At 55.0% G+C, this 12,526-nt stretch overlaps 5 protein-coding genes across 5 annotated transcripts; 3 read left to right on the top strand and 2 right to left on the bottom strand.

Moving 5' to 3' along the window:
* Positions 1–407: 407 nt before the first annotated feature.
* BDZ99DRAFT_389710 (uncharacterized protein) lies at positions 408–1,360 on the bottom strand (the record flags this gene model as incomplete). Its single annotated transcript, XM_033715654.1, has 2 exons — positions 408–1,266; positions 1,320–1,360. 2 exons carry the CDS (start codon positions 1,358–1,360, stop codon positions 408–410), a joined length of 900 nt encoding a protein of 299 aa, XP_033576176.1.
* Positions 1,361–1,445: 85 nt separating this feature from the next.
* Positions 1,446–1,974, top strand: BDZ99DRAFT_521649 (uncharacterized protein; the record flags this gene model as incomplete). The annotated part of the gene is made up of 2 exons (XM_033725649.1): positions 1,446–1,575; positions 1,643–1,974. The coding sequence occupies 2 exons, from the start codon at positions 1,446–1,448 to the stop codon at positions 1,972–1,974; spliced, it is 462 nt and encodes a 153-aa protein (XP_033576175.1).
* Positions 1,975–2,604: 630 nt separating this feature from the next.
* On the top strand, positions 2,605–4,722 carry BDZ99DRAFT_418852 (uncharacterized protein; the record flags this gene model as incomplete). Its single annotated transcript, XM_033716870.1, has 2 exons — positions 2,605–3,411; positions 3,597–4,722. Exons 1-2 carry the CDS (start codon positions 3,071–3,073, stop codon positions 4,720–4,722), a joined length of 1,467 nt encoding a protein of 488 aa, XP_033576174.1. The 5' UTR covers positions 2,605–3,070.
* A 338-nt stretch (positions 4,723–5,060) lies between these two features.
* Positions 5,061–6,270, bottom strand: BDZ99DRAFT_445212 (UreD-domain-containing protein; the record flags this gene model as incomplete). Its single annotated transcript, XM_033717917.1, has 1 exon — positions 5,061–6,270. The coding sequence occupies exon 1, from the start codon at positions 6,111–6,113 to the stop codon at positions 5,061–5,063; it is 1,053 nt and encodes a 350-aa protein (XP_033576173.1). The 5' UTR covers positions 6,114–6,270.
* A 398-nt stretch (positions 6,271–6,668) lies between these two features.
* Positions 6,669–7,473, top strand: BDZ99DRAFT_47212 (uncharacterized protein). Its single transcript, XM_033721769.1, has one exon. The coding sequence runs from the start codon at positions 6,850–6,852 to the stop codon at positions 7,312–7,314; it is 465 nt and encodes a 154-aa protein (XP_033576172.1). The 5' UTR covers positions 6,669–6,849; the 3' UTR covers positions 7,315–7,473.
* The last annotated feature ends 5,053 nt before the right edge of the window (positions 7,474–12,526 follow it).

Raw genomic sequence — 12,526 nt, 5'->3', positions numbered from 1 at the left:
TCATCGTCGTTTTCCACCCCTCCCCTTTCAGCGTTCCGTCGAATAGTGCGGGTAAAAAAGGCGGCTAAGCCATGCGCGGTGGGTGGGAGTCGAACGCAGGTTCTGGTGTCACAGGGCAGGCGTGAGTCGCGATTTTCGAAGGTGGGGCAGTGAGGTGGCGCACGGACGGCGGGTAAAGCTCGGGTGATTGGGACAGTGGACAACGGGTGGGTGAATGAATCAAAGAGCTTTGTGATGGTTTGAATGTTTTGTTTATCTAGAGGACTGATGGGTTGATGGTAATGAGATCCTATGAAGGTGTCTGCAGAATTTCGCTCATGTTGATAGCAAACGAGAATGATTGCTATCTCTTTCACAAGATGCACAAATGATATCTAGCTAGGCATTTGATATAAGTCTCGTGAGGACTATGTTGCTTGCACACCCCTCTTCCCATCCATCATTGCGCGATACTGCTCGATAATCCCCTTCCTCTGCTCCCCCAATTCCTCCCTCCGCTTCAAACTCCCTGACTTATTCGGCACATCCGCAACCTCAGCCTTTGCCCCATTTCGCACCTTGAACTTCTCCCTCGGGATCGTCGTAAACACCGGCGGCGCCTGCACCACATCATGTAGTCCCTTCGGCTGCTCCCGCGTCGCCTTCAGTGCCTCCCAAGGATCCCCATCGCTGTCGTCTTGCTCGCCTACCACCTTCCGCCGCTTGCTCTTCTTGCCTTTCTTGCCAGATAGTGGTGCGGTCTTGTCTTCCCATATAGCATCGATCTCGTCCTGCTCCTCTTCGGCCAGCTCCCGCGCTTCCTCCTCTTTGTCGCGAATCCGAGCCTCTTCCTCCCGCCAACCCTTCTGCAGCTTCGCGAGTTTCTTGTTATGTTTCGTCAGCCGCTCTTTCACACCCTCGACTTTCTTGCCCTTCCGCGAGAGTCCAGAAACAGGCAGCGCTTGGTTAACCCGCTGGGCGAAGTCGCTCATACGCTCGCCGGGCATGATCTTCATTGGCGGCGCAACATCCTTCGGTTTCTTAGAAGAGGCAGATGCACCGTCCTCGAGCTTGCGCTTCTTGCTCTTGCGCTCGCCGTCGTCCAGGCCTTTGGGGTTCCCTTTGCCGGTGCTTTGGAAATGCATCAGCCGGGAGAAGGCCTTGGGGGTGTCGTCCACACCATAGCCTTCTATGCGCTGCTTTCGCTTTTTTAGGGGTTTGGGTTTGTCCGCTGTGGGCTTGCGGGTGGGGAGGGGTGCGGCGCGGGAGGTTGGGGGGAGGTCGAAGCTGGATGAGCGTCAGCATCTTCACTGAAAGGGAAAAGAATATGTGATGCTTACGTCGAGACATCAGCATCTTTCCTCTTGTGCTTGTGCGGCATGGTTGCGGGGTTGTGAGAGCTGGCGTGGTTGTGAAAAGCTGCGCCAAGCTCTACGAAAATCTCGTGCTGTGGAAAGTTGACCGGGATGCCGAGCCAGACGTTTGCTCGGCGGCCCGGCGTGCCAGCTCGGCACAGGATCCTGTCGCACCAGGATCTGCAGCATCTGCAGCATGCTCCAGTCGTGTTCCCTTACTCGCTGCCAGAGAAGCTTGTTTGTGCGCGTGGTGATGGCGCCGGAGATGTCCATCTAACCCGCCTGCTACCTGATAGTCTGTCGTCCAGGCCTCTTTGGCTCTTTGGTTCTGCTCTTGGTTGGAGAGGCACTGAGCACGGACATACTTCCGAGACGCTTCACCAACGACAGATTGCGAAGATGGGGGTGGGATTACGACATCTGCGGCTGGCTTAGGGCAGTGGGCATCACAGCCACCGTCTTCGCCGCTGCTGCTTTTGCGCTTTTCGTGATGGAGAGAAGTGCGAGGCTCACGGCGAGAGACGAGCTCCTGCGATTCATCCGGGATGGATTGGAGCCGGACTGGCGACTGAAAGCTGACGGGGTCATTCACGCTGAATCCCTACTGCGTATCATGGGGCAGCTTCTTGAATCCCATTAGCGTCCCAGATGGTGTTGTTCCAAGGTAGGGTCCAGATACTGTCGGCCTGGAAGACAGCATGGCGGGACAGCATTCCGACGTATCGCAGGCCGCTTGTGAAGCACGCCGCTCCGAACCCTCGACGAAGTTCTCAACTTTCACACCTCAACGCCATCACGAGGCCCACCTCGGACGATCTGGTGTGAAGCTTGGAAAGATAGGTAGATGTGCATCCAATGAAGACAATGCCGTAGTGAAGGAACCGCCGACAAAGAGCAAACCAGATGCGTTCAACTGCGGCGTGGTGTTTCTCGACACATGCGAAGTGGTGGGTTGAAGGAGTCGCGGGGCCAGACCGCCGCCGGAACGGGTGGCCAGCCTCTTCGGCGAGCCTCTTTTCTGCACCAACGAGACGGCGGGAACGGCCAACGCGCCAGAGCTTCAGGAAACCGACGCCCGCTGCTCGGGATCCCAGCCGATGGGCCTGCTGAGGCCTTTGACACTGCCGCCGATATATGTCGTGCTCAAGCCCCAAGCAGCAGCCCTCGCTCTCGCATCCTGCTGGGCTATCTAGTAAATGCTGCACCGCCTCGTCGCTCCTTCAGCCGTCTTCGCCGCTCGCCTGCGTCATTTGCAGTTCCTGGAATAGGCACCGTCACCTGTGAAACACAGCACGTCGAACGAACACGAACGAGCCTACCCAGTGCTCGCGCCTTGGGGCACAGCCATCGTGTAACTCCAACAACTGGCCCCTTCGTTGCCCAGGATAAAGCGCTGAGAACACTGTGGCGCCAGCTGGACCGAGCCCTTTCTACATTCCTATATTGAGCGCATCCCCTGTGCCTGCCTGGACGGAATTCGCTCCTCTCAGCCCCAGGCCCCGTATACATTCGTCCTCAGCACCCTTCAACTGCGTCCACTCTGCCATCCTCCCCTCACCATCCGCACCGCTACCAAGGCCTCCACCTCGGAACAGTCAAGTTACCGGCGGCTCGACTTGAGCTCTCGTCGACCCGCTGAGACCCTTGCGGCTGTCAGTCAATTGGAGCCGCGCAGAACACGATCCGCGCCGGGTTTGCTGGCCACGCTCCGGTCGCCCTATTGGCTGGCCCCTGAGATGGCGCCACACGGACATCTGGGGAACGCGGAAAACTCGATGACGCGCGACTTCGAAGACTTCAACACTCCGCTCAAGGACGCGCCCATTATCTCGCTGCGAGCCCTGGAGAATGGCAACGACCTCTTCCACGCAAAAGACAGCGCCATCTCGATTTGGAGGCGGCTCCTCATGACGTTGCGTGGCCGCCGCGGAAATGCCAGACGGCGGGCACCTGAACTTGACAGCCCCGCTTCCCCAACCGTCCATGTCAAGGTTGTGAGACGTTCGAGCAGGGCGAAGTGGAGGAGGAGGTCGTGTTGGGGTTGTATTGCCATCCCGGTGTTAGCCCTGCTGTTTTTGTGAGTTAAGCTTTTTGGTCGCTTCATCCGGAACATCCGATCCACCTTCAACAGCTCTAACTATCTTGACCTCAAATCTCTGTTTTACAAGTCCGCTTCCCTCTTCAATCATGCTAGCCTCAAAACGAGTCGTTTCGTCCAAGTTTAGTGTATTTTCCCCCACGAACCACACTAATAGCCCCCAGCGGCATGGTGCACGTAGCAAATGTCATCATGTCTCTCGTGCCCATGATATGGGACAACGCCGTCGACACCGACCTCTTTCTCCCCAACTGGGGCAAGCCGAACTCCCCCGGCGAAGGCCTCTCCTCCTACCCAACCGACTTCACACGTGACGTCCGGCCCATCCCCTGCCACAGCCATAATGACTACTGGCGCCGCGTCCCCCTCTATCTCGCCCTGCACTACGGCTGCACTGGAGTTGAAGCCGACGTGTGGCTCTTCGATGACGATCTCTTTGTCGGCCACAACACCGCCTCCTTATCCCTTAACCGCACCTTCCGAAATCTCTACGTCAACCCCCTTGTTGAGATCCTCGACCGCGCCAATCCCTCCACCGCCTTCACATCTGCCGACCCAAGTCTTACAGATACGCTCAACGGCGTCTTCGACGAAGATCCCACCCAAAACCTCGTCCTCCTCGTCGACTTCAAGAACGCCGGCGACGCCCTCTGGCCCGTCGTCTCCGCCCAACTCTCTGCCCTCCGCGAAAAGAACTACCTCTCCTGGACCGACGGCTCAACGGTCTACCCGGGCCCCATCACTGTCGTCGCAACCGGCAACGCCCCCTTCGACCTCCTGACTTCCAACACTACCTACCGCGACATCTTCTTCGACGCGCCGCTCGCCGCCATGTACGAGGAACCCTTCTCCAGCGACCGCCCCTACCACGCACACCCTCCGCACGACCACGACCACAACTACGACCACAGCGAAGCCACGCCTCCCCTGCCTCAACTCGCCACCCCGCGCCGCGACAGCGGCCAAGGCGAGACCGGCCTCGTCCCTGGCTCTTCCTTCGACACGACGAACTCGTACTACGCATCGACGAACTTCCGCTCCGCGATCGGCTTCGTGTGGGGCAACCGGCTGTCGCATCGCCAGATCGAGCTGATCCGGGGCATGGTGGCGGGCGCGAAGAGCAGGGGCTTGGTGGCGCGGTTCTGGAACACGCCGGCGTGGCCGATCGGGGTGCGGAACCACGTGTGGCGGGTGCTGGTGCGCGAGGGCGCGGGGATGCTGAGTGTGGATGATGTGGAGGCGGCGGGGCGGGGGAATTGGGGGCGGCGGAAGCATTGGGGGTGGTTGTGACTGGCGACGGGGAGGCAGGGGGTGCGGAAAACTTCGAATAGGGGCATTGTTTTGATGTCTGGATTTCCGGGCTTTTGCGCGCATGACGACGGGAACGCGACTGCCGATGATGGAGATGGATACGCACACGAGAAGAGACGAGCGAAGGGATGGGGGCTTGGATGCATTGGGCGGTGTCTGTCTTTTTTTTGTATTTACTTCATATAGACCAGGGCCAAAAGATACCCGAATATAGCATTAACATTACGTCTTCCATTGCTCACCAACGAACCCACTTTACCACTACACCTCAAATATTTGCATGCAGATCAGGGCCTCAGGGGCATCCTGCACACCCCCTACTTCAAACACAACAGCGCCCCCTCCCCAAACTCCCTCGCCACACTCCCCTCGCTCCCAATCATCCCCTTCACCCACCGCCTCGCCCCCTCCACCTCGCGCGCGCCAAACTTCACAAGCACAAACCCCCGCACCCGCGCCGCGCTCCACAGCACCCCATCCGCCCCCTCCTGCCTCCGCCGCGCCCCCCGCCGCGCCTCCAGCTCACTCACCCGCGCCGCAGGCCCCCCGGGCGCCTCATCCTCCCACTGCCTTCCCCCAATCCGCGGCAGCGCCTCAAACTCCCCCATGAACGCGCCGCCCAGGCCCTCAAACAGCGGCCCGCGCAGGATCAGCGTGCCGAACGCGCCGAGCCCGTCCATGCGCGCCGCCAACTCCCCCTCGCTCCCCTGGCCCGCGAGGCGCGGCAGCGTGGGCGTGGCATGGCGGTCCAGGATCTGGTTGTCGCGCAGCAGCAGTTGACGGGCGTTGGTTTTAGGGTCGAGGGCCCAGACCTCGTTGCGGCTGCGGTAGGCGTGGAAGGCCCAGCGCTCGCCCCGCGCGGGGCGGCCTTCGCTGACCCAGTCGAGGACGCAGAGGCTGGCGGTGGCGTCGTCGAGCTCGTAAATAGCCGAGACGGCGACGGCGGAGTCGGCGAAGGGCTGCACGGGGTCCGGGAGGTAGCAGAGGGCGGCGCCGGCGCTGAGGCGGGTGGTCGTGTGTTGGCGGGAGAGGAGGGCGGGGGAGGGCGTTTTGAAGATCTTAGTGCTGCCTTGCGTGAGCAGCACGAGGCGGGTTGTGGGGGCGAGGGTGAGGGTCAGGGAGATGGTGTCGCCGGCGACGAGGCCGCCGCCGTAGGTTAGGAGGAAGAGGGTGTGGATTAGGATCCTCGAGTCGTCTGGTTTATTGGGGGTGGTAGAGGGGAGATATAGTGGCTCCGGCGCAATGAGCTTGAGCGGGTATTGGTATGTGACTGTTTGGAGAACCGGGGTATTGGGCGGGAGGAGGGCGAGGTGGACGGTGCCGTAGCCAGGGCGCGAGGAGGACGGGAGGAAGGGGTTTGTGAAGGACATGGTCCTGGTCTTGGGGGGGTTATCGGGGGTAGTGGTGGTGGTGCATGGTCAACGGGACCAATTGGTGTTGGCTGGGATGGGTAGATGGAGGTGGTGACTGGGATGTCGTGGTGGAGCTTATAGAGCTTTAAACTGGTGAATTAGTGCATGCGAGAAGAGGGGAGAGAGGTGATGGAAATAGTGGGGAGCTTGGAAAGAATACTGCCGTGATACTGCCCTAACGCTAGCTCCCAGTATTGTATTTGAAACACCAAACTTTTCGCCAGTGCAAGATCCCAGCACTCAACACTCGCCAGCGCAGCACCCAGGTACGCATACGGAGCGACATAGCTTTTCGTCGCTGCAGCAGGATGCTAGAATAATTGTGTCTTAGGACCTGCGTATTCTCGCCGCGTCGGACAGTCCAAGCATCGTCGGCCTTGAATTACGAGTAATATCTCGATCCCAGACTCAACTACCACCGTTAAACCAATTCCAATCCCAAACTTGATCAGTAACCTCGATTACCAAACCTTATCTCTTCCATCTCTACTTCCTACCTCCAACACGCGCAATGCATGCACCGTCGAGCTATGTGTGCATATCCACACCCTATACTGGAATCTGAATCTGAGACACGGGCCTCACTTCAAACGCATGGAAGAATCATACGCAGGACCCGCCACTTCCTTCCACCTCCGTGCCTTTCCGAACTAGAACGGAGAGTCGATTAGGCAGAGGTCAACGTACTGTCAAAATGTTCCGTGCTACTTACCAGCTACGGATGATTGACACTCGCGGTGGAAACCACAATTTCGTCAACCTCGGGAGCCTGTATGGAGCTTCGCAATGGTCACCTTGTATGTCGTTCTTACAGGATGGGACTTCTGTCATATATAAACGATGCCCCAATGATTTAGTGGGGGAACTTCGAGTTTTGGAAGGGTTCAACCAGCGCCTGCGAAGATTATTCGAGCCGAAATTCAAAGCCCTCAGGGAGCGGCAGATGGCTCATGTCCTCTACGTACTGTACGTCCATAGCTATGCGGTTGTGGTTGCGCTGCTTATTTTCTTCCAGCATGCCCCTCCATCAATCAACTACGCCACGCGGATTACGGCGGCCATTACACATAACTGTCTCCAGCAATCTCGATATAAATCGGCATATGTTTCACATCTATTGTCGCGGAAACGACCTGTCCCAAGGATTTGCGAAGTTTGAAATAAGCAGTATTACCAAGTCTGTGGAGCTGGATCAACTTCGAGACACTCTCCAAACCTTTCCTCGGAGCCAAAGTTTTCAAAGGCACGTTCGTTGATGGAAAGCTTGAACCCCGACCAGCACTCCCTCCGTCCTACCTAGACACCCTCAGACAACGAGCGACAATAGCATTCGCTGTAATTGAACAGTTCAATCCAAGGCTGGCACTTGGGCCAAACACGTGGAAACACGAAACAAACTTCTTCACTCCTCCACCCCACCAGCATCGTGCAGCACAGGAACTGTCTCCAACCAGTAACCCGTGGGCGACGACGGGCATGCTGGGCCAAATGCCTGTCCTTCCAGAGTTTCTTTACGCACTTTTCCATGGGAAGTCTCTTGACATACCAAGTTACGGTCATACCACTCGGGCTTATATTGATAAGGCTGTAGAGTTTGTCCGTGGGATCCGAAAACCTCGCCGTAAAGTCATACCTTCCACGGGACAGATTAATGCCACGGTCAAAAAACCTCAGCCCAAGAAGCCGCTCATCCGTTCCAAAGAACGAATATCCCATGGCCATGATCCATGGGCATGGACATCGACAGCACCAAGACAGAGCTCTAGTGCAAAAACTGTACGAAAGAAGGACAATTTGGAGGAGGAGGGAAGGTACGGTAAACTCTTACGAAATCTGAAGGCCGGGCCTGGCAAAGATGATACCGCCTCGAACCGGAGTAGTAGTAGCCTTGACTTTAGTGAACGATATCTCTCAACAAGGAAACTGTTCCAGGCGCGGCGTGCATCTTTGTTGCTGCCTACACCCGTTATCATATATAAGCGGAGCAGTGGCCGACCATGCGGGGCTGAACTAAAGTTTGAACCAGTGTCTGGTGAGAAGAAGTTTGTCAGGATCAACGGCTCTTCTAAAGACAAGGCTCGTATGAACCTGGCGCTTTGGCAAGATGCATTGAAGACAATGGAAAATTGGGAGAAACAAGGAGTACGCACATCCGCGTCTGTGGATACTGCCAGCGTAAATCTGACTCGACAACTAAGACTGGGGGAAATTGAATTTAAACGTCTCTGCAACTTTAATAGTGCTTCCTCCCCATCCATCCGTTATGACAAGACCAGTTCCGGGCGGTGGATGGCGAGTCTAGAGCTCAGCATTCCGATATATGGGAAGAGAACTGTAAAAACGAAAGTTGCTTTTGAAACCAAGGAGCAGGCCAGACTGGCACTCTGGAAAGCTGCATCGAAGGTGCTGGAAGAGCTGGTCCCTGCCTCTATAGACAAAAGCAACATTCGGAGACTGCCTTGGGTCCACAAACTCCTTATCATGCGATGTCGCTATTTCGGTATTTCCCTATTGAGCCGTTCTGTTGAGGAAGACCTTCCGGATTTTCCTGGTCGGTGGATTGCAAAGCTTGAGGTGGAGCTTCCATCAAGAGAGCAAAAAGTAACTAGGGCTGGGCTACCCCTCGAGCTCAAAGCCCCCACAGCAGTGAACGTCGATCTTGCTGCATTGCAGATGCTGGAAGAGCTGGAAAAGGAAGGGCTACTAACCTATTCGCCGTGGGCAGAAAACCGATCTGCCGAACGCTTTCACCTTTGGTGCTTGTCTCACTTACCAACGATTGCAGAATCTAAGGTCACATCTGCCCCGGCAAATTTTGGGGCAAGATTGGACGTCCGGCTACAGTCCACCGAGGAGATGAAGGTTTTTGCGGCCGAAGAGCGGTTTGAGACCGTCCGTGAGGCAATAGAGGCTGTTTGCGCTATCGCATTGGATTCATTAGATCCGCTACAAAAGACAAGAGCAATCACCTACAGCTCTATTCAGAAAGATTTCGGACTTGCCAATACGACTACGGCAGCTGTGATCGAGGCTGCCACGACTGCCATGACGACCACGGCGACGATTCCAACCTCTGATGTACCGACTGCCGACGCGTCTTGGGGTTCTAGCGCCCTCAAAGAGCAGAGAGCCACACTTTACCTCTCATTGTTATGCCTGCATATTGGGTATGGGACCCCAAGATATGTCTGTGGGAACAACGGTCCCGATTATTACTGCGAACTTACAATCGGACCACCATACGGACAGCCCGGGCGGGTATTTGGGGGAAGGGAAACGTTTTATTCTTCAGAAAAGAAAGCGCAGTCTGCTGCGGCGTTAGAAGCGATCCAATCCTTGCAGAACAACGCCTTGTTCGAAGCTTGGACTATGTTCATGGGGAAGCAGAAGTCTATTCGTCAAATGAATTCGGAATTAAGCGGTAAGCGAAGAGGGAATTCGTGGCTTTTTGTTCTTAACTTTTGTCTGCACACGAGCTGCGACTCACCGCCTTCATTGATGGTCGAGCAGCATGGCACCAGTTTCTCTTGTGAAGTTCGAGTCCCGCCATGGCCTATGGTCGTATTCGGAGGACGCGACAAGCTGTTTCCTACGGCACACGAGGCTCAAAAGACTGCTCTCACAGAGATTGCCCATTTCTTGCATGAGGCAAGACTCTTTGCCTGGGAGGAAGTAGGCAATGAAGATGCGAGATTGTTCCGGCAGGAAAAAACCTCCAGGCGATTCATTGGCTTTTTTTGCATAATCACCGATTTAGGCAGGCCGCTGTTCCTCACACGCAAGAGCCACAGCGCCGAGTTTTCCTGCGAACTCCGAATCCCGCGACTGTGCGTGGCTGTATTCGGAGGCCGAGAAAAACTGTTTCCTTCTGAGATTGGGGCGACAAAAGCTGCGGCAATGGAAGCTATCCAGTTCTTGCGCGAAAAGGAAATGATACGCATGCAAGGCGTACAAATGGAGAATGAATCCAACTCGGCAAAGCTGGGGTCTATTTCCAATAACACGAGGGCCCTTAGAAATCCTGCCACTGCACCACTCCAGCATTCTATCAAAAAATCGAAAATTAGCTCTGAATTCGTTCATCTACTCAACCTCCATACTAGATATAAATCATCACCGAGGGTGTTGTTCGAGGATCAGCCCACGGGAGTTTCATGCGAATTAAGAATCCCGCAACGGCCCGAGCACGTGTTTCGAGGGAAGGGAAAGAACGCGGCTGAAGCCGAAGAGGCGGCGGCATGGGAAGCTCTCAAGTTCCTGCATAAGACGGGCCATTTTGGAGTAATGGATTTAGCAGTGGAGGAGACTGAGTTCAACCAGAAAGAAGTCAGCCTTACTTCCGTGGCCCCTGTGAACCCCATAGCTCCGACAGCCCCTGAGCTTGTGTCTATAACCGAGACTTACACGGACTTTCTACTCTTGGTGTGTTACTACGCCAAGTCTGGCCCACCACGTTTCTCTTTCAAAGAACATGGCACCAAGTTTTCCTATCACCTTCGGATTCCGCAGCGGCCTGGACACGTGTTTAGAGGGACGGATAAGTTGCATCCCTCCAAAGATCAAGCATCGCATGCTGCAGCAGGTGAAGCTATTCAGTTCCTGCGTCAGGCTACGGACTTGCAGTTGAATGCATCTATGGAGATCGATCCCCATAGCGCAGTATGGAGATCGGAGGCACGGAACGACCAGGACAATGGTGGGCTTAAGTCTGCTGGAAATTCCCGTAGCTTAGAGCATCAAGATGTCACTCTCAAGCAAGAGAACAGTGCTCTCAGAGAAGCTAATCTCGAGCTCAAAGAAAAGCTCTTGACAGTTATGGAGAAGAATCTTGCGCTTATGAAGCTAACCAACGAGAATACGGCTGTCTCGCAAAAGGATGATACCCACCAAACAGTGGCCGAAGAAGCAGAGCCTGGCACTCACATCACGCGATCCGATCATCTGCAGAAGGACGAGCCACCGAGACCAGACGAAACCCTCTCCTCTCCGTCGAAAGACTCAGCCTCATTCTACCATTTTGCAGTTTCTGGCGAAGACTCTTATGAAACCCTCTCGTTCTCCCAGGAGACCCGCTCCTGCAGCCGCGAAGTCAAGGCAACGAGGCAACAGTCTCGACCAGAACGGCCGGTCGCGAACATCCCCGGGACATCTGAAAGCCGACGAAATCGAATAACTCAAGGCAAGTTGTCAATTCGGAGACTACCGAGCTCACATGTAGCATCTGAGCCGTACATTCAGAAACAAGCAACAATGCCACGAATCAAGGCTAGGGTGCCACTGCAGGAAACGCCAACTAAAAAAGCCAGACTCGAATACCAAGGAAACACCCATTCGAAGAGTTGACGAGACTGCGGCTTCTTCCGTGCCCGTAGATTCTCTAAAGCCAGTGAAGGACACGAGTCACGAGACGACAGAGGTGCTTCAGGGAACTCCTTCGGTCTCGAGGTCAGAAGACGATTCATTCAAGTCACGTCCGTCGGACCAAACCAAGAACCGCTTCCCTTCTCAATTTCATCATATCCGGTCGTTTTAAGGGGCACGGTGCTGTCAGTATTGTTCGTCGATGAGGAGAAGCTAATTATTGGAGACCGTGGGCACTAGCCGTTACTGATATCGACAATATGCATCAAAACACCATCGTCACAGAGCCAGCGTGCTACAATAAGCCATTTAGCAGCTTTTCACACACAAGAGAAACTTTGGTTCCAAGTCACGGGACTACGTCCTTCTTTTACGACCGCCGAATTTCAAGGGCCTTTCCGGCACTCTCCCCTGGAGATTTCTATTCTACGGACTTCTTGCTACCTTTGTCATACTATGCACAACTCCGAATCGAGCCCTGACCCCAAAACATACCATCAGGCACCATGGCTAGCGAAAGCGATCTAGCGCTAAATACTATATATCCCCCGCCAATATCTTTCACAGCGCGAGAGCAAAAGCCGCCTTTCTTCAATTCTCATTCCGAAGCCTTCTCGACACTGAAATCACGGAGCATATTTCGCTTCTACTTAAAATTCAACCTCTTCCGGGCTCTCATTAGGAGTCATGGCGGTTATACTAGGGAAGGCGGGATGCGCTAATGGATGCGCGTAGGATACCACCGTGAAAAATATGTATAGTGATGTAATATAGTATCAACAGTGTATTGGACGCTGTAATATATTGGCAATACATTGCCTTGCCACAGATATCCGTACATTTTCCTGCCACTGGCTTCAATGCACTAATAGAATTCGGGGGCAGCGGATGCACTTCTAATTTGCATACACCCTGTTGGCGCTGTCTAAGGTGGCCTTGCAAGTTTACTGGTTGTCTAAAATCCCGAACTTCTCTTTTATTTGGAATGCTGAAAATACTATAAAGCACCT

The sequence above is a fragment of the Mytilinidion resinicola genome, assembly GCF_010093595.1.
Source record: "Mytilinidion resinicola strain CBS 304.34 unplaced genomic scaffold BDZ99scaffold_11, whole genome shotgun sequence".
NCBI classification, from domain to species: domain Eukaryota; kingdom Fungi; phylum Ascomycota; class Dothideomycetes; order Mytilinidiales; family Mytilinidiaceae; genus Mytilinidion; species Mytilinidion resinicola.
Note: the sequence above shows the minus strand (reverse complement) of the source record. Positions and strands in the feature narration are given on the sequence as shown.

Excerpts from the sequence above, each read along its gene's own strand:
- BDZ99DRAFT_47212 (XM_033721769.1), top strand. The coding sequence starts at position 6,850 with ATGTTCCGTGCTACTTACCAGCTACGGATGATTGACACTCGCGGTGGA.